An 18,123-nucleotide genomic window follows, 5' to 3' on the forward strand; every position below is an offset into this window, starting at 1 on the left:
CATCGCTGAGGTCCACAATCAATATGGTATTCCAAGCGTTATCTTCATACCAGCTCCTTCGCCAACTCGCCACTCTGCCCGACGTCAGCATAGATATCCTCCTAAGGCGGGAGACCTCCAATCCTTCGATACGCTTCGTGAACGCCAACAAGGCTGCTCGAGCGCCACTAGAAGAGTCTTGAAATCGTTCAGGAAGTCGATTTCTTCGTTTTACAATAATGCAATCAGGATGTCCCCAAAGCTACAGATAGGACGTTCACCATCGCCCATAAGGCGCACGCAGGTGTCAGGAGGTCGGTCCCTAGGAAGTTTTGACGATGTGGGTTTGTGGTGTAGTTGTGCGTCACCTTGGACCGGAACGTCTGACTGTCGCACGATTGTCTTTAGACTGAATCGTTCACTTCGTGGATCGAAGCGCAGTTTGGTTCAATCCCGGCATCCCCAAGCGTGTCAGTTCATACCGGGCAGTAAGATCGGGTGGGCGAAATGGGTGGTTGTAGTTGCTATAATACGTACGATCACAAAAAGCTGTTTATTGTCAGTGTTAGCGTGGGCCTCCACGAACGGCACCAAGACAACTCACACATATATGTAAAATAGAGAGGCCGCACATGTTCATCTATTGAGATGCTTTCTTAACTGAAGCAGAGATAGCCGTCATCTTCGCAGGTTGATCTCTCAAATAGAATAGCTTGGCCCTCCTCATCCTCTTTCCATCCCTCGGTTCCTTCCCACCCGCACGCGAGATAACCTTAATATCTTTTATATGCGGCGAACTTACATTGAATCGAAACTCGACGCCCGTCCGTTGAATGACGTTCCGAAGGGTAAAGTTCGCATCGGCACCTTTATTCCGCACGGAAATGACAACACCAGCGAAGATGCCATTGGTTGATGTAACAGAGACCACGGAACCCGGTGTAATCTTGCTTCCACGGGTTGCACCCAAGAAGAACCGATTGAGGAAGGATTGGGCAGTTGGGGATGGTAGTGTCCTGTCGACATGTGCCATCAGGCCAGCACCTTTCAACAATGATGCCGGAAGAAATTGTTGGGGTTCTGAGACTTTGACGACTTTAGAAAAGGGATATTCGCGTGTCGTACGCGGCACGGATATAAACGTCGGTTTTGTTACACCGGGTTGGCGAGTGGCAATTTTTGACAGAACATCCATAACTGTCATCTTACTCCCTGATCAAATAGCGACAATTCTGTTTGAGCGAAAAACCAAATGGGTGGCACTCTTGGGAAGGGACTCACTACCACCAATGATGCCCTTCAGCGTCATGGTTCACCAGCACCAGCCAGCACCAGGACGAGTGCGGACTTTACCGTGAGAAACGAGGCATCCTCACGGCAAATTCCCCATTTGGCCCCTTCAGGGAGGCTCATTCAATTGACCAAGCATTTGTTTCTCCTGTACGACGCGTTACCCCTTCCCAAACTCAGACCCACGAGGCTGGCAGCATGAAACGCGGCCCTCGCAGTGGCTCAGCCCTGGGGATTAGAACAGACATAGTTTCTTCAATAAGTGGTGGACCTCCAAGTCCTACTTTAAGCGCTTCAACCCAAGTTTCTGGAATGCCTGTCCCTGGGGGCCCCACAACGATTATCACTCGCGCTCACTTAAGAACGAGTGTCCAGGCTTATGAAGAGGTATGGTCTCTGATACAGTTTCATCCAGACTGGCATCATGCTACCAAATCAAACCCTTGAGGACCTAATTTATCCATTTTTTGTTGTTCGTCCCCTAGCTCCTCAAGACAAGCACGGATTATCGCAACGCGTTATCCACTCTTGCTGATGCTTCGGCACGCTTTGCTGCTGCGATCGAGTCATGTTCACGGTGGGTCCCTCATTTTAATTGTCACACTGGAGAGGGGACTCCGCAGCTGATACTTAAGGGGGTATTAAAGGTTGAGGGGTGTGAGCGACGATGCCTCTGTCAGTTTCCAAGCTGCTGGCGGCCTGTATCATATCATTGGTAATCACGAGCAAGTCCTGGTACGCACTCGAAACTGCATCTATCCTTTCTATTAGTCGCAATGCTGACGCACGTGTAAACGCAAGAGCGATGCCATTCGGAAGAAGTTCGATAAGCCATTACGACAGCACCTACAAGCCTATCGCCAACAAATTGCTGTATATTGGAGTACCTCTCTCGCTTGATCATATGACACTTACGGGACGTCTTCAGGAACGGTCTGCAGCCTATGAGCAATCACTTATCGAGAAGAATAGGCTAATACGGAAAGTTGAGGCAGAGAATATGAACATTGGACGACGGAGACAACGTGGTGAGTTCACTGTTTGGAATACGATGGAATTGTCTGCTCAGTTTCCGATCCAGATCTCAATTCTTTTCGGGCGGCGCTCAATTTGTTACAACAGCAAGTAGCTGAGTTGGACCGACTTAAAGCGGACTACTACTCGGAGGTTCTGGGCCATGAAGAGGAGAGCTGGGACTTCGTCTTGGGAAAAGTCTCACTCGTTGTCCGATCTACGTTGGACGTGTATGACCGCATATCAGCGAAAGCGTAAGCTAGCTCAGCGGGTAATCGGGATCATCCTCATTTAATTCGCCACCTTCAGGTCGGACCCTGGTCTGGAATCGATGCTATTGTCAATTCCCGATCCATTCGATACATATGGTGAGGGTCCACTCGCATGTGAATCATTTCGTTGATCGTCATTCCCCTCTCGTAGGGCCACAAAAGAGTGAAGATCATATATACAGTATTGTCCCTGTGGGTATTCTCAACCCCAATGATCGATCCTCTCCCAGTCCAGCACCAAGCCATCACTCGGGGATCAGCAATGTAACCGGTGTACAAACATGGATGGATCAAACGGCCACGGCAAGGGAAACAGCATACCCAAGCCAACCTGTCATACCAGACTGGACAAATGTTGATTGGACAGATGCAGAATCGAGAGTCAGACGACACTCGCTACCGGGCCCTTATCCTACCGCTTCCAATCATGTCCCGGCTTCCCTAATTGGTACTACCTCCTTATCGACATCGCCGCCCTCCGCAAGTATTCCTTTCCCCAAAAATCATCACCTGAAAGGGACACTCGAACTATGTCTGGTTCCAATCTGCGGCACATGCTAAGTGTCATAGGCGAGGGGAGTCCATTAAGCCGACAGCCCGGCGAGGATTCTTCAGAGCAAGATTCGAATACCGACACTATTCGAGACACCGATCCCGATGATTCACACTTGAGTTTATCGACGATGGCAACTGATGGTGAAAATGACCGCCCGATAGGTGAAATAGATGACCCGGGGGATTCCCCCATCGACGATGAAAGTGATGATGGAGGGAGCGGTGATGATCGGACCGTGCAGTTGGCACTTTCATAGCACAACTCGATGAGCTGGATGATACCTTTGCCTCCCTTCGTTTTGAAGATTTGAGTCTCCAATGTTTTTCGGCATATTCGCACCCACTCTTCGCTAAATTCTGGGACCAACTTGTGCTTCTGACAAACTCTGTTTTCACAGGCTGTAAGTCACCGCTATTGGGCCTTTTCACTGGTGGAGATAATGTTGTTTTCACTCCGTTGTAGCTATTGGATCGATTTCTTTTGAAAAAAAAAAGCACTCGGGAAATTGCCCACGTCCATTGCCTAGTTAGGAAAGTGCTCGATTGCGCCAACTCGCAGCGAGTTTTGTGAGATGCTAAACAAGCATCTTCGGCGGTTGGGACCATCATCATTTTGATGTGGGGTTAGGCTTTTGGGCAGCAATATCGTGTGAAGAGTTGACCTCCGCAATCACTATCTAATCATTCCTAAGTTTTCTTTTTCCCAAAAAACTGGTCACTCCTGAAACTTCACAGAAATCCGTTTCTGGGGGCATACTGTGCAGTAGAATTTTCCGTTGGTTGTTCAGTAGAAATGATGTGGGAGTTCACGGTCACTATCAGGATACCATTTCCCTTTCCCCGCATCCGTGCCCTATGGTCCTCGCTTTCGCATGCATGTGGCTGCGTCTTTGCATGATGGTATGTTGAGAGAGCGGCATCCTTCTTCACTGGTATATATTTACATGGTAGCTACTAGTCACAATGAACTTAGCATCTTCGCTGCTAAGTCACTCTCCTCGAGCCCGACTGCCTCTGGCGGGCTTAGAAATCGGTCTGTCCAAGTCCCAAACCGTAATATTTGGTTTGTGTCACAACTCCCCAGGTAGTTACGCTGTCGGCCCAACGGTATGGTTCTCCCCACTCCCCAATCTTCCTCCTAATTCTTACTGGCGTTTTATTATCTTTTAATCTCTTCGCAAGAACACCTTGGTAATTTTGTATGTCCGACCCTGGACCGTGAAATTTCACCTCAAACATCATGAATTCGTATCCAGTGAGAGTAGAGCCGTCTATTTGGATAGTCAATGCCGAAGGATCCACGGAAATGCGATTGAGCTCAAATCCTAATCCTTGCCCAATTGCCTTCGTATATGCTTCCTTGAACGTCCAGATCCAGAATATGTGTTTGAGTGTAGCCCCGGGAGGATCCTTTTTCAAGGATGATCGAAGATCATCGAGCTCCTTTGGGCTCAGCTGTGCAGTATGGCGTCAAAATGCTTTGTTTCTGATGTGGGGCTACACTCACCGAATCCGTTAATATGTCAATGAAGCTTTCCAATGTTGTGTCCTGCGGTAATTTCACATGCATCATGTCCACCCCCAGACAGAGCTCATCGTATGTATCCGTCTCGTAACCGACAACGACAAGCATGTGGTCATGAGAGATATTGAACGCTATCCGAGTGTCGGCGGCTTCCGGTGGCAACTAGACCCGAACAAAGGCGAGAACTCCAGCCTAGTATGCATAGCAGACAGAGGCGATGAAGGATGACGCACAATGAACGGTTTGTTAGAGCTAGTAAAGCACAAGGAGAGGTCCTCTCGTTTTACTCCTTTAGTCGCGAAAAGTGTCACCACAATCAAACGACCAAGCAGAGTCCCTGGAACATCCAATAATCCCAACCATTGATTCAATATCCATCATCAACGAAATCACCAACTCACTCCATGCATCCTCTTTTCTATGATACCTTTTGATTTTAGTCCTGGAAGCTTCATCCAGCCTGGCAAGTCCCTGCTCAAATAGCTATCAGAAAAAATGCGTTTTTATTATGACGAATCAAATGGATCGATAGTCTGTTGGGCTCACTTTGTCCCAGTGCTGCTCATCGTCGGTTGGAATGGGGGCTATGATGAGGTGCATGTTTCAAAGACGCGTCCGTTTAAGGACTTGGTGGTTGGTGGCTCGAACAACAGGATAGGTAGAGAGTTGGGTTCCTGAATCAACAATATAACAGGACGAGAAGGGGCGGGACCAACACGTGGTCTCGGGGCGAAGAAGCGTGAGAACATTGTCACCGAACTCGGAAATGTACGAACGGAAAATTCGGTCGCTCACGAGCCAGTGGCGGAATCACTCAATGGCATTAAATCGAAACAAGGCATAGGATAAGTACCGTGGAAGGGATCAATTATAAGGTTGTCATAAGGATATGGTTACAATACTTAAATGATCATGGTTTGTGGATAATGTTTGTCGCTCAATCAGCAAATTATACATGATAAACAGGGCATCATATCCCCCAAAAGTATTGCAAGTCCCCAAGGAGGTATTAATATGATGCGCGAAGAGATTGGGGTGTCAAAATATATGTAAGGCAGCAAAGGCGCCGCTTATATAATCAAACAACGCTGCCACTCGTGTCGCCAGTAATCAGGGTCACTGAGAGCCCGTCCATTTGTGCGATTGTGTTGGCCATCGAAGGAGAACCGACAGCGTTCATGTATTTATGAATGGAATAGTACTATTCGTTTGAACGTTGGAAACTCTCTGAGTTGGAACCTGCGTCTCGCTCAGTGCGCACGATGGTCCTGACTCTTGATGCACTCAGGGGACCCGGCTAGAAAGAGCGATTGATTGCGCGTTAAATACCGTCGAACCCTTATTGGGGCCATGCCAGGATGGTAGTTGCTACAAAACTTTTGTACGGTCCACCCACGCGATGTGGACGTGGAAGCAGGAATCGTAAAGTTGGAGGTGGCGCAACCTGACATAACGGAGGGGCCTGGAAATTCCAGCCACAAAATCATCGACCGCAGACCTGCCTGAGCGAGCTATCATCGCCATATCTGGGGGGAAGCTGTTGGCCTTGCAGTAGAGATATGCAGGATTTCCTCTTACGCGAGAATACATTTTTCCTCTTCTAGGGAAGCTTCGGAATTTGAAGCTGAATATGTTTGATCGGGATGGCAGTCTCTTTGAAAAGGATGCTCTTGAGATTTGGCTTGACAGATTGGAAATCCAAACCCACTCAATGGCTTGGGCTTGGTACACTCATTGGCTGCCTGTAACAAGTTCTTCAATAAAGCCGTCAGTATTAAACTTGGCCGCATCCCACGACCAATCCATTTCCCTCAAGACAGTCCCCCTGTGACGCTCCCAGTACTCACCGGCGTTAAGCTTGATTCTTCTTTGCACAAGTATTTCTTTGAATGTTTGTCTTACCCTTCGCTTTGCTAAGCACTGGGAAGCCTTAGTGTAGAAGGTTTGGAGAAATTGTACAAGGTGTTTTCAGCGACAAAAAAAAGCTGTCCTATTGAGCTGCAGTGAGCGATACCTTTGCTACCGTTTCCTGTTGCCCATGACCGTAAGTACGGATTTTGGACGAAAGAACGCACCAGGAAATAGTGTTATCTTAATGTATACAAGGATTTTTGGCTGCAATGTAGACCCAGGACAAAACGGATCGCGTTCTTAAATCGACGCGCCTGCGCTCGTCCTCCTTTTCCCACGCACTGCCTGTGTACGTAAGCTGTTCAAAGCGCTTTTGAGTCAATTAGAAGGCTTGTTGCAGGCTCTCCCGTGGGCTGGACTCAAGGGGCCTTTCCCAGCGGCGAAACAGGGTGGTATCTAAATACTAAACCACGCCTTCCGATGCATGATAGTAGCTGGGAACATTTGCAAAAATGTTTTCCGTTAGTGTTAACAACTGAAATCCAAGAACCTTGCGAAATAAAAGTCAGAGTCGAAGAATCATACGCCTCCTGCAGCATTCTGGAGCTGGTAAGAAACCCTTCCCATCCACCATTCTGCGAAGGAGTTGTGAATGGCAAGGAAGGCATCAAAGTGACTAGAATCGGGAACATGTATCATTACAAAGATGGCTGATAAATATACATGACGTGACGGGCAGCAGCCGAAGGGCGTCGACCGCGTTACCAAGGCGTATTACGGTAAAACCGGTGATAAGAGTACGAATGCAGAATTAGATTTGAATCTCATTGACGTTGCTGGATTTCACTCGACTTTCAATGAACGCTTTGATGCTCGGCATTGCTTTCTTAAACAAATGCGTGGCCCGCGGAGCATCTAACAAAGTTCTAGCAAACGTATCTGAGAGTGGAATTAGAAGACACCAACCAATCACTTGCACTTCCTGATGTCGTCTTTGTAGCTTATCTCGCGCTTTAGAACCTGTCGCAAACAGGACAGGATGTGACTCAGGAAGAGCCAGATATGACATCTATTAATATAGCTGAAACTCAAGAATGTGACGCATCGATCAATTGTGAAGGTGCTCACGCTTTTGAATAGCTCAGCTTGTACGTCATCTCTGCGCCTGATGAAAGCGGGCTGGTCATGAATCCCAACGACTTGAACTATTGCTTTCACCAGTCGGGAGAGATCTACATAATAGGCGGAACATGAAAGCAGATAAGTGTCCGCCTGTTGTGCCTCAACTGCTGCATACCTCGGCTCTCTGCCAGATCGACCAAGACCTTATACGCTGAACTTTGGGCAACTATGACAACGTCCTCCGCGTCGGAGAGTCTTGAAGAAATATCAGAGATTGCCGGTACCGAAACAATGGCCACATACTCGATGTAATTGTCCCATAAGTAGGCAACTGCGTCTCTCATAGACGTCTAGTCTCTGCGTCGGGCGGGGGCAAATGCGGGGATTGGAGCTAACTTACTTTTTCGACCTTGCTTCTTGGCTTAGGGTAGATGTTGATATCCAGGAGATGCCAGCCCTTCTCGACAACCCAGTCGATGAGTGAACGACTGGAGTCGACCTCAAGACGGCATGTTGACATGGTTTTATTGAGGGCCAGTGAAGGGAAAACTAACCATAAAGGAATGCTCTATGTTCAAGTCGAGATACAGCGTATGCTTAAGCTCCGCATACAAATTGCCACTGAACACCGATGTCAGCATTAAGTCGTATGCACTAGAGCGAAAGTCTTACTAATCATGGACATAGACAACCATGGTTTTGGCATCGTAAATATCCTTTCTGTCACGAATGGGGGCATCAGGCAAAAATAGTCGACGCAAGCGGTTGATCAGACCCGTACGAGCAGATGACCTGCCCCCCGAAGGCGGCTTCTAGTTGATCGTTAGCAAAGGGTATGGTATACATCCTATATGCCTCAAACATGAACTGATTTCTATGGGCTTTTAGCAGTTCTGATAATTGGAATCTTCAGCACAGTGCAGCCAGATAAGAAATTCAACATACCAATTGCCGAGATGCTTTCTTCTCCATCCTCTACAAGCCAATGGAAATACTTGGTCAATTCTCTTCGCAGCTGTAGCGTAGATCTCCCAACCTTCGGACGGAAGTAGCGATTTCGGGTTGATGCTTTTCCAGAAGCGAGACTGAACCAACCCTACTTCATATATCGTCTGAGTTGCAGAGGCGCACGCAGTTGAACCCTGCATAAGAGGAGGCTTTTCTCCTAAGAGCACTCTTGTTACGGCAAGAACTGACTGTGAGGTTGCGTTTTCGTCATATCCTCCCTGGAAGGCCAGGTCAGCGCCAACTAATGAAAAATCGATTCGCAAGATACCTCAAGGACCACAACCATTCTCCCCCCTGCCAGGGCAGAGAGTAAATGGGCCATATGCGCAAATCCATTCGGCGTAACGTTGCAATCCCCGACAGGATCACCCTCGGCAGCATCGAACCCTGCTGAGACTGCAGAGAATGGTAAGACTAGTTTATTCATGCGACCAATCTTACAGACGGACCCATCACCAAATCCGGTGCGAATTCGTAAGCAATAGGGAGAACAATCTTGAAGAATGCGTACAGATAGTCGGCGTCGCGCATTCCTGGGTCTTCCCATGGGATATTAACATTTCTGTCCCGAGTGGGCAATGCTCAACGTCTCGACTTTGGATGCCACCCGTCATGCTTACTTGCCAATCCCAGCACCTAATCCTACATACTCCATTCCACCTTCTGGTGAAGCAGGGTAAAAAGTCCCCTGCTCGAACTGGTGTATTGAGATGTAGAGAACATTTGGGTCAGTCTCAAAAGCTTTTTGTGTTCCATTGCCTGTGACAATTGATTGGTTGATTTGCAGCTTGGGCGGCGGAGTACCGTACCGTGATGCACGTCCCTACAAGTTATCAAAATCCGGGTCAGCATTTGGTCCTCTCAGAATTCCCAGGAAAGCGAACCAGTCCAAAATCAAAATCTTTCTGACTGCGGTTTCACGTAGCGCGACACGAGCGGCAATCGCAATGTTGTTGAAGAAGCAGAATCCCATTCGTTGCTCAGGCTCCGCATGATGGCCTGGGGGCCTGACAACGGCTAGCGCATTCGACGCCCTCCCCTGGGCTACCGCAAGCGTGGCTTGGATAGTGCATCCACACCCTAATTCAGCACAATCAGGTGTCTCTGCGGACACATACAGGGACTGAGACTCGTAGAAATCCGATGTCTGCATTATTTCCTCGATGGTATAGGCTTATAGAGTAAGGTTCAAATAAACTCATGTTGAGAAATAAAGAATGAGGTGAGACCATACTTCGCAAATGTTGCACAGCATCCCAATGTGCTTCGCTGTGAACCAATAGAACTTCATCCTTGGTAACTTTCCTCGGCTCTAGCCGTATTAGCTGAGAAAGTATGTTATTGTCAGCCAATAGCCTGTGGATGGAGGTCACTCGTCCAGGCTGTTCCGGGTGACCACCCATGCCATTCATCATTTTGTGCCGTGTCATCGCGGCATCATAGATGTACGCTGTAGTAGTCCCCACAGAAGGAAAGGTAGACACGACGTCGCTTTTCTTGAATAGATCATCAGCATTGTGCAAATTCGCTGGATCAACGGTGCTTTGTGGGGTTGTAGCGGTGTCCACTTCCATTTCCATGTTTGCCTATGCCTATGCACGTAAATGAGGGAGAAATAGATATGTTCTGCACGCGAGTCCAAAAGGCGGGAATATTCGGAAGGTACGAGAAACGCGTCCAGCCTTGGCACAAAGGAAGCGCTAACGAAGTGACAGTGGTCACGAGACCAGTGGATTCGATTAGCCTCGATCTGCTGTTCCCCCGAAATCATATGGCTACGAACATTACCTTCCACGCTGGAATCGTTGGAAGAGATGAGAGGGAACTTCATCTTGGCCAGAAAGGACTGACTCTCTGGCTGACAGGCCTCAGCGCCAGTGGCAAAGTCGAGTTTACCCTCCTTTGACGGTGGCCGTTTGAGCTCATTCAAGAAGCATGATAGTCAACGATCGCCTGTGCCCTGGAGCAACATTTAATCCACCTGAAGAAGTTTTGCTACCGACTAGATGGCGATAACATTCGCTTTGGATTGAATAAAGACCTGGGTTTCAATGAGGCAGATCGGAATGAAAATATTCGTCGAATTGGGGAGGTGCGTTGTCTTAAGTCACTTGTATGCATCTGACACGAGCGCTTCTCCATTGCAGGTCTCAAAGCTGTTCTCAGATGCATGTGCAATAACGATTACTTCCTTCATCTCTCCTTATAGGGTCGACCGCCAAGTCGCCCGCGAATTGCATAGCAGAGCCGGGATCCCTTTCGTGGAAGTCTTCATTGATGCTCCCCTAGACATAGTAGAAGCGCGCGATCCAAAAGGTCTTTATAAGAAGGCTCGTGCAGGAGAAATCAAAGGTACAAATTAGTTCTGCAACACGCATTTCATTCATTACCACCTCTTCCCTAGAATTCACTGGTATCTCTGCGCCCTACGAGGCTCCAGAATCTCCCGAGTTACACATTAGAACAGACCAGCTCTCCTTGACTGAAAGTGTCCTCGCGATCACCAAATACCTTGTGGAAAAAGAGTATATTTGAGCAAAATTCTCGATGGAAAAAGGATGCTGTAATGTATGCGTGATATAGTCCATGATGATGCGGGTAGTACAAATAGAGTAGAGTGATGGGACAGACAGCAGACTCAATGTTCACACAGAGATAGACGATTCCATCAACCTAAGAACAGTCCAGAAGGCAGGGGAGCCGATGGCGCTATGTTTGCATACTTTGCATAAAAAGTAGATAAGCCCCATTGGGAAAAGATGCAATGCATCAGTGAGGGATTAACTTGTTCCCTCGCCGCTTTGGTCGCCTTCCTCGATTGTCATCATCTTCCCAACCGGAGCTTGGGGATCATCATCCCCATCAACATGGCGAGTAAGGCTCGTGAGATCCCATTCGACCACTTTCAGCCATCGACAGAGATCATCAACTGTTTTCGAGAGAGTGGCGTTCATATCATCGATGTCCATCAGCTTTTGATAGTCCAATGATTCGAGCGATGGGGGAATAGGCCGAGGACCAAGCAGCAAGCTAGTGGCGTCGTTTGACGATTTTGGCAAGGGGTTGACCGCGCGGGATAACTGGGACGGAACGGGGGGCGTGTGGCTGGAGGGGTCGGCTTTTGAAAACGACGTTTCAGACTGCGGAGACCGAGAAGGGCGTCTGAAGTGAGAATATGCCAAGGATGGGGACGGAGGCAACAAGTCGGCACCGCCTCCGAAGATACCATTATTTGCATCTGATGGCATTGGTGACAACTAAGATCCCCAATACCGGCTTGTCAGGTACATGATAACAAATACCAGCGGATTCAACTTACGTTGAGGACATCCTTAAGATTAATTGGCTTCGGCGGCTTGATAGTCTTGGAGGAAAACACATTTTTGCCACCTTCAGGGTCACTTCGATATTCCCTTGACGAAGGCGGTCGACTGGTGCCAGCCGTTTTAAGTATCGAATGTGACGGTGGGGGTGCAACCATCTGAGGGGGTCGAACCTCAGTCTCAGTACGCGCCATCGCGGTCTCCATAACAGCGACAGAGGCTTGCCGCGTCACAGTGGGATGCCGAAGCATGCTTGTGCCGGGCCTGCTCGTCGGAAGACTGGAATCATTGTTGGCAGACAGTCCCTGAGGACCCGTCGTAAAGGAACGCACGACACGGGGATTTGAGGGAGATTTGGTCTGGTGTCGTGCGGGGACATTATTATCTCGCACCGCTAGAGGAGCTGTGGGCAAGGAGGGTGGTAGAGGGGATGGAGGTCCTAGGCTGGGAAATGCGACAGGCCAGGAGAAGGCAGTCTGGGGACGGGGGGTGGAGGTTCCGTTTCTTGCCGCGAAATAGAACGTAACCCAGCTGGTGGAAGCCGTAATGTCGGCGAGTGCTGACTTACATCTAAATCGGATTCAGGAGAAGACAATATGATTCCATTCTCCTGGTCGCTGTCGTGTCCGGTATGCAAGACGGATTTTGATGCTTTAAGGGTCGACGTAGGGATGGAAATGTTGGGTAGGCCGCGATTAGTGCGAATGTCTCGATATGTCAGTACTTTTGGGGGAGATTCAGGAGGGGTGGAAAGTGGGTGAGCAGGTGACGGGGAGGCGCCTCTTGATATCGGCACACCCTGTCGGGTGCGCGGATGAGGTGGTCGTGGTGTGGGTGCGTCTGCTCCATCCGTTTGCTGTGCAATCAGTGAGGCGGACCGAAAAGGAGATGAAGAGCGTGACACCCCATTCAAATCAGGCATCTGGAGTGCGCTTCCAGGAGAATTAGTATTATTGGCATTCGGATTATCGAATAAGGTTCGGAGCGAGCGCGGCGCTTGCGTCGCAAGTTGGGCCTGTAAAGCTGAAAGGGGACTATTCACATTAGATATTGGGGGAGTACTGATACTAGGGGAATCGCGCGGGGGGGTTGTTTGAGCTAGTGGAGCTGGTCCTCGGAAAGTGTCGAACTCCCAATTGGCACCACTATTTCGTTCGTTTCTGTAGAGCAGTCAATTGGTACGAATCGATGGTTGGAACATCGGATAGAAACGTACGCATCATTCATCCAAGCATCATCATCACCAGCCAAGCTTGCGCGCACTCCGCCCTGAGCTGCCCAGGCGTCATAAATCTTCAACAACTCGCGTAAAAATGAGACCTGGACTTTTTTCGACGATTTGATCCAATTCGATTTTTGAAGTTCCTCGGCGGATAGTCGCTAGGAACCCCTGATAATCAGCATGCAGCCAGGGGAGGACTTGTTGATCGAAGAGGGCACTTGCCTCTGCCGGAGGTTCACGAAGGCAGTTCATAACGAAGTCTCTCATATCCTTAGACCCTTCGCTATCGGGGAGTCTCGGAGGCTTCGATTTTGGAATGAGGGCAATAGCCCGTACATTGAGAAGATCTGCGTGAGGTGGCGAACCAGTGACCATTTCATATATAGTGACACCCAAACTCCACACATCTGCTTTCGAATCGTAAAGAGACCCGGAGGTAATCACTTCAGGTGCCATCCAGTGAGGTGTCCCTACGAACGTGGTGCGTTTGGATTGCGCAGTTTGTAGGAGAGCAGAAACACCGAAATCGCATAACACAACTCTCCCAGTATGTGTGATGAGAATGTTCGCCGCTAGAACACTAAAAGTCAGTTTGAGACAGGGGCGCGAAAACATCCCTGAATACGAGCCTTTTATATCGCGATGGATGACGGCGGATTTATGGAGAAAATTTAGCGCGATGAGCATCTCGCGAACAATGACGACTGCAAACCGTTCTTCGATGATGTTGCCTCGCGTCGCTTTCATCTTCAAATCAACAGGTCAATGGCACTTGAATGGCACCCAAAGCAAAACATACCAAGGTCCTAACGCTCCCCCCGCTTGCAAAGTCCATCACAATCCAAACGCGTGGTCCCTCCAAGTAACATCCATAATATTTCGTAATATTGTTCTTTTCCGCTCCCCGCAATTGTGTGAGCAGATTGACTTCCCGCTGGATATCCCCGACGTCGTCATCCTCCGTATCAAGATTAATAATCTTCAGCGCAACGACCGTCCCTGAAGCTTTCTCAATCCCTTTGTATACTGCGCCATATGATCCCTTGCCGACACATTCCAGCTTCTGATACTTCTGCGTTACAGGCACGACATCGCGATGGGGCATGACGAGTATATGTGGACGTTCAAGTATAAGTGCCGGTTCAGCTTAGTACTGAGCTGACCTATGGTCCAGAACACAAAGGGACAAACAGAACCACGTTGAGACGAAATGCACGCGATTAGCTGTTGTGCAAAGAAAAGGGGGAATCGAAGGGGAAAAAAGAGAAGCGCCCTGATTGTCTAGGCTAATTAAAAACTTTGAAGGCTTTGACGTTATACCTGTATTCTTACTCGCGGCCGTGTTCGCCAGCTACGTTTGGAAACGAACGCGCATTGGATTTGAATTGCGGCTGTCAGCTTTGCTTCCGCCAAGAGCACCTTTTCGCGTCACGAGATGTCATACTTAATTTTGGTCCTTGATAGAGGCCGCGAAGGAGCCATTTGGGCTGGGAGGGTTCTGTAAGCGCCTCAAATGAACTGATATATATTCATCACTTCCTGAATCGTGGGGCCATCACTCGTAATTCATTATCTGCAACCTACAGGAAACATGATAAATACATCCACAACAATCACAGAGTACGACAAGCTTCGAGTTTAACGAGAGTTAGTAGACATGAGACGTGCATGTCAGTGTCTGCCTTTCAAGTTACTTGCGCTTCAGGAGTCCCGTCTCCCTGTACTTTTGTTCGAGGTATCTGAGTCAAGTCAAAGGGTCAGCAACAGGAGGCAATTAAGGCAGTGGTTGAGTAGCACATCGCGGTGCATTAATGACCTCGCGAAGCGTGACCTTTCCCCGCGAGACCTGGAGCAAACACTCACCCTTCACCAGCAAACAATGCGAGCAATCCGACGCTCGCAGCACTAACCCTTTGCCTGTCCCACTTCCATGGGTCATCCCAATTCACATAACTCCAATATCCTAACCCCCGAGAATTCCAAAATTTACAGCGCCTACGAGACCACCAAGGACCCCAGGCCTCAACAGAACTGTCTTGACATGCCTACATATCGCAGCGCCCTCTTCCTTCGCTCGAGCTTCCTCGCGCCGGCCTAGCTCTGTCTTGCGATAAGCCTCAGCAAGAGCACCCTCAATCCCGAAGAGGCCAAGAGTGGTAATAGCGGCAAGGGAGAGGAACCTGGGAGAGCTACGGTGCGCAGGAACGGTATAGAGTGAATGCCCAATGCTCCCGAGGAGTCCCACATTTACTAAACGTGGGACAACCGATGATTCGTATGACAGGGGGTGAAGTCATTGACAATTAAACAATCAGTCACCAGCACAAGGATATTCAGATCTTCACAACAATTGCTCACAGCATGAACTGAACTTACCTACACCTAGTAAGCCACCTGCTACAGTAGGTCTCAGAAGGTACCCCTTGGCTTTCTCCCAAAGCTCTCGACATTCCTCCCCAGCCTTCTTACAGTTAGTATGGTCTTTGCGCGACTCCCCCTTACTAGGTCGGCTCGTGTCCTCGCCCTCTTCTATGTCTTCGCTCGCAACATCAAGCTCGTCCCTGATGTCGGTGTCGGCAGACTGATAGCCAAAATCAAAGTTTGTCAACCAGGGGCATAAGGGCAGCGGACTAAGACGTAAGGCTAGGTGTGATATATACGCACCCTCGGGTTCTTCTTGAAGTCAGCTGGGGCAACAGTAATCTTGGAATCAGCACTCGAGAGTTGAGTCTCCCCTTGTTCAGTGTTTAGGAGTGCTGTGTCAGGGTGAGGTTGTGCCGACAACGGAGGGGCGCCTGCTGCGACAACACTAGCATACGACATGATGAAAAGGGGGCCAACGGGGCGTTCGCGCAGATGTGAGGTATTGTTGTTAGACGGGCACGGAAAGTCGAGGCGGAGTCACGTTGCGCCGACTTCCGATGACGTCGTTCCACTCCGTGACACTTATAAGGAAACTCGTTCAGTAGTTAGACACGCTTCCCATTCTTAAGACCTTAAGCTCGGCCTGCTGTGTGGCGTCGAATTGGAATACAAGTTATGATGTCGCATCGGCAACATGTTCCCACGCGCGGCACGGACGCGGACTCACTCCGACCCGTCAGTGCATCGCTCGCCCGATGCAGCTTTTGGTCTCACTTTCATCCTTCGTTACTGTGCGAGTGTAGCCGCTGAAGTGCTACGTAATACCGGGCTAGTCATAACAACAGTGATTGAACATTCAATTGATCCGAACTTAAACTCCGGCAGTGGATCGCTTTCTATCTTTCTATTTTCGCTTTTGACTTCCTTGGCTTGTCACCCCATCACACTGCTGTTTGACTGATGAGAGACAAGGCGCGGGACGCAGATTACCGATGCAGCTAATTGGAAATCTATTCGGCTGCGTCCCCCTTCTTGTCATTCAGTGTTGAAGATTGATTCGCGGCAATGGAGACTGACGTTCCCATGCTCTCCTTTTCCGTGCGTCTGAGCAAGCAAGACATCACGGCGACTTCTATCGAGAGGTGAGTAGTTAATCGTCTTAGTACCAAATGACCAGGCACCGGTAGCCCAACGCTGCCGTTCACTGAAATGGAGCCGCTGGTCATTCGCTTCGCAGTTCCAGTAGTCAGAGCACTGCCCCCAAGATGGGATCTCCCAGCGTCATTGGCATCGTCAAGAAGATAGCCCAAATCAAGGAAGGTGCCCCGGAACGCGCAGCCTCCGCACAAAAGCCGCTCGAGCCCCTTACATTATCCTTCTTTCAGAAAACGTGAATGGAAATCGCCTCATTCTTCATACACATTGTGCTGCTCACTGACTTGCATGTTTCTGAATCGTTGAAGGTTAACGACAAACGTTACTGACGCAGAGCCCTCTGATACCAGCGGCGTTAATGCGAAGGTCCATGTCAAGGAGGGCATTTCCTCAGGTCAGGAGCACGCGGCCCCCGTAAAAAGGTCCCTCGAGGATGGCAGCATATCCGAACTCCACATCCAGGAGCCTGGCCCCGTCTCTGATCAAACGTGAGTGGCGATCGCCTCGTTTTCTTCGCATGCACTTGCACCACTCATTGAATTATTAAAAGGTTCACGAGGAAGTCTATCACCCTTGATGCCGGTCCCGCCAACGTCGGTGGACAGGATGCTCTTCTGTACATGACGCGACGGACCCCTGTGGAAAAGCGGTCGGAGTCTTACCATGATACGGCCTCTTATTTGGTTCCTCGCCCTTTTGGTGGAATGCAAATATTCGTTAAGACTCTCACTGGTAAAACGATCACACTGGACGTCAAGTCTTCGGATACCGTTAACACTGTCAAAGGGAAGATTCAGGACAAGGAGGGGATTCTCCAGACCATCAGCGCCTGATTTTCGCCGGGAAGCAGCTCGAAGATGGTCGCACGCTTTCTGATTACAACGTTCACCGAGAGTCGACATTGCACTTGGTCCTTCGCCTTCCTGGGGCCTGATTTCGATGGCAAGTAGCCTGAGAACGGATGTACTATTCGATTACAATATCGAGAATTTGTCCACTATTCAGCCTATCCAATGTTAGAATGGCTGAGATTGTTGTGAGGAACCTGATCATAAACATATTACAGTATCTGAGTCAGTTGTCACCAGAAATTTTTGCATGATGATGTTTGCGCCATGCTTGTCTAAAGGGGGGTTCTTTGCTCCTGAGTTTCGGCTGTGGTGGATCCCCCCGCCCCGTTATCTAGCAAGTTCATGACGCCGTCTCACAACAAGCAAGCCCTTAGACACGCGTGCTATGCAGGGGATTTCAACAACACAGACGGATTCATTCCATCCATTACACTGAGGACATACAACAAACCGAAACGAGGATAAAGAATAGCAAAGCAATGACAAACTGGTATCATCACAACGTGTACGCACGTTGCTAGGATTCGTGTTCCTAACAGACATGAAGGTACACGACAGGTCAACAGTGGGCCCTCTCGAATGTCACAACCAC

The 18,123-nt window shown here is 49.2% G+C and overlaps 9 protein-coding genes across 9 annotated transcripts; 3 read left to right on the top strand and 6 right to left on the bottom strand.

The window, feature by feature from the left end:
* Window positions 1-598: 598 nt before the first annotated feature.
* On the bottom strand, window positions 599-1,351 carry EI90DRAFT_2971509 (translation protein SH3-like domain-containing protein). The gene is made up of 2 exons (XM_039055728.1): window positions 1,261-1,351; window positions 599-1,191 (listed from the first exon to the last, which is right to left on the bottom strand). The coding sequence occupies exons 1-2, from the start codon at window positions 1,286-1,288 to the stop codon at window positions 620-622; spliced, it is 600 nt and encodes a 199-aa protein (XP_038917003.1). The 5' UTR covers window positions 1,289-1,351; the 3' UTR covers window positions 599-619.
* EI90DRAFT_690195 (uncharacterized protein) lies at window positions 1,348-3,154 on the top strand. The gene is made up of 8 exons (XM_039067958.1): window positions 1,348-1,656; window positions 1,764-1,846; window positions 1,917-2,004; window positions 2,071-2,142; window positions 2,198-2,297; window positions 2,351-2,537; window positions 2,593-2,651; window positions 2,707-3,154. The coding sequence occupies exons 1-8, from the start codon at window positions 1,468-1,470 to the stop codon at window positions 3,114-3,116; spliced, it is 1,188 nt and encodes a 395-aa protein (XP_038917004.1). The 5' UTR covers window positions 1,348-1,467; the 3' UTR covers window positions 3,117-3,154.
* Window positions 3,155-3,897: 743 nt separating this feature from the next.
* On the bottom strand, window positions 3,898-5,235 carry EI90DRAFT_3187854 (uncharacterized protein; the record flags this gene model as incomplete). The annotated part of the gene is made up of 5 exons (XM_039066383.1): window positions 3,898-4,565; window positions 4,618-4,797; window positions 4,869-4,972; window positions 5,037-5,118; window positions 5,182-5,235. 5 exons carry the CDS (start codon window positions 5,233-5,235, stop codon window positions 4,134-4,136), a joined length of 852 nt encoding a protein of 283 aa, XP_038917005.1. The 3' UTR covers window positions 3,898-4,133.
* A 1,666-nt stretch (window positions 5,236-6,901) lies between these two features.
* Window positions 6,902-10,279, bottom strand: EI90DRAFT_3288915 (uncharacterized protein). Its single transcript, XM_039067134.1, has 16 exons — window positions 9,851-10,279; window positions 9,501-9,789; window positions 9,426-9,439; window positions 9,237-9,375; window positions 9,066-9,178; window positions 8,885-9,012; window positions 8,645-8,834; window positions 8,554-8,583; window positions 8,390-8,501; window positions 8,281-8,328; window positions 8,163-8,229; window positions 8,009-8,107; window positions 7,784-7,958; window positions 7,615-7,718; window positions 7,453-7,555; window positions 6,902-7,401 (listed from the first exon to the last, which is right to left on the bottom strand). The coding sequence occupies exons 1-16, from the start codon at window positions 10,194-10,196 to the stop codon at window positions 7,298-7,300; spliced, it is 2,061 nt and encodes a 686-aa protein (XP_038917006.1). The 5' UTR covers window positions 10,197-10,279; the 3' UTR covers window positions 6,902-7,297.
* Window positions 10,280-10,378: 99 nt separating this feature from the next.
* EI90DRAFT_3280586 (adenylylsulfate kinase) lies at window positions 10,379-11,151 on the top strand (the record flags this gene model as incomplete). The annotated part of the gene is made up of 4 exons (XM_039066772.1): window positions 10,379-10,501; window positions 10,559-10,708; window positions 10,764-10,968; window positions 11,021-11,151. Exons 1-4 carry the CDS (start codon window positions 10,388-10,390, stop codon window positions 11,149-11,151), a joined length of 600 nt encoding a protein of 199 aa, XP_038917007.1. The 5' UTR covers window positions 10,379-10,387.
* Window positions 11,152-11,300: 149 nt separating this feature from the next.
* On the bottom strand, window positions 11,301-12,284 carry EI90DRAFT_692746 (uncharacterized protein). The gene is made up of 2 exons (XM_039067959.1): window positions 11,936-12,284; window positions 11,301-11,873 (listed from the first exon to the last, which is right to left on the bottom strand). The coding sequence occupies exons 1-2, from the start codon at window positions 12,188-12,190 to the stop codon at window positions 11,397-11,399; spliced, it is 732 nt and encodes a 243-aa protein (XP_038917008.1). The 5' UTR covers window positions 12,191-12,284; the 3' UTR covers window positions 11,301-11,396.
* Window positions 12,285-13,037: 753 nt separating this feature from the next.
* On the bottom strand, window positions 13,038-14,266 carry EI90DRAFT_3145386 (Pkinase-domain-containing protein; the record flags this gene model as incomplete). Its single annotated transcript, XM_039065282.1, has 5 exons — window positions 13,038-13,099; window positions 13,184-13,319; window positions 13,384-13,741; window positions 13,787-13,908; window positions 13,961-14,266. 5 exons carry the CDS (start codon window positions 14,264-14,266, stop codon window positions 13,038-13,040), a joined length of 984 nt encoding a protein of 327 aa, XP_038917009.1.
* A 754-nt stretch (window positions 14,267-15,020) lies between these two features.
* On the bottom strand, window positions 15,021-15,984 carry EI90DRAFT_3145387 (uncharacterized protein; the record flags this gene model as incomplete). Its single annotated transcript, XM_039065283.1, has 4 exons — window positions 15,021-15,124; window positions 15,166-15,411; window positions 15,538-15,742; window positions 15,826-15,984. The coding sequence occupies 4 exons, from the start codon at window positions 15,982-15,984 to the stop codon at window positions 15,021-15,023; spliced, it is 714 nt and encodes a 237-aa protein (XP_038917010.1).
* Window positions 15,985-16,111: 127 nt separating this feature from the next.
* Window positions 16,112-17,630, top strand: EI90DRAFT_3054113 (uncharacterized protein). The gene is made up of 5 exons (XM_039060063.1): window positions 16,112-16,667; window positions 16,763-16,915; window positions 16,989-17,168; window positions 17,231-17,459; window positions 17,507-17,630. Exons 1-5 carry the CDS (start codon window positions 16,591-16,593, stop codon window positions 17,612-17,614), a joined length of 747 nt encoding a protein of 248 aa, XP_038917011.1. The 5' UTR covers window positions 16,112-16,590; the 3' UTR covers window positions 17,615-17,630.
* The last annotated feature ends 493 nt before the right edge of the window (window positions 17,631-18,123 follow it).

The sequence above is a fragment of the Cantharellus anzutake genome (assembly GCF_015039405.1).
Source record: "Cantharellus anzutake strain C23 chromosome Unknown EI90scaffold_19, whole genome shotgun sequence".
Classification (NCBI taxonomy): domain Eukaryota; kingdom Fungi; phylum Basidiomycota; class Agaricomycetes; order Cantharellales; family Hydnaceae; genus Cantharellus; species Cantharellus anzutake.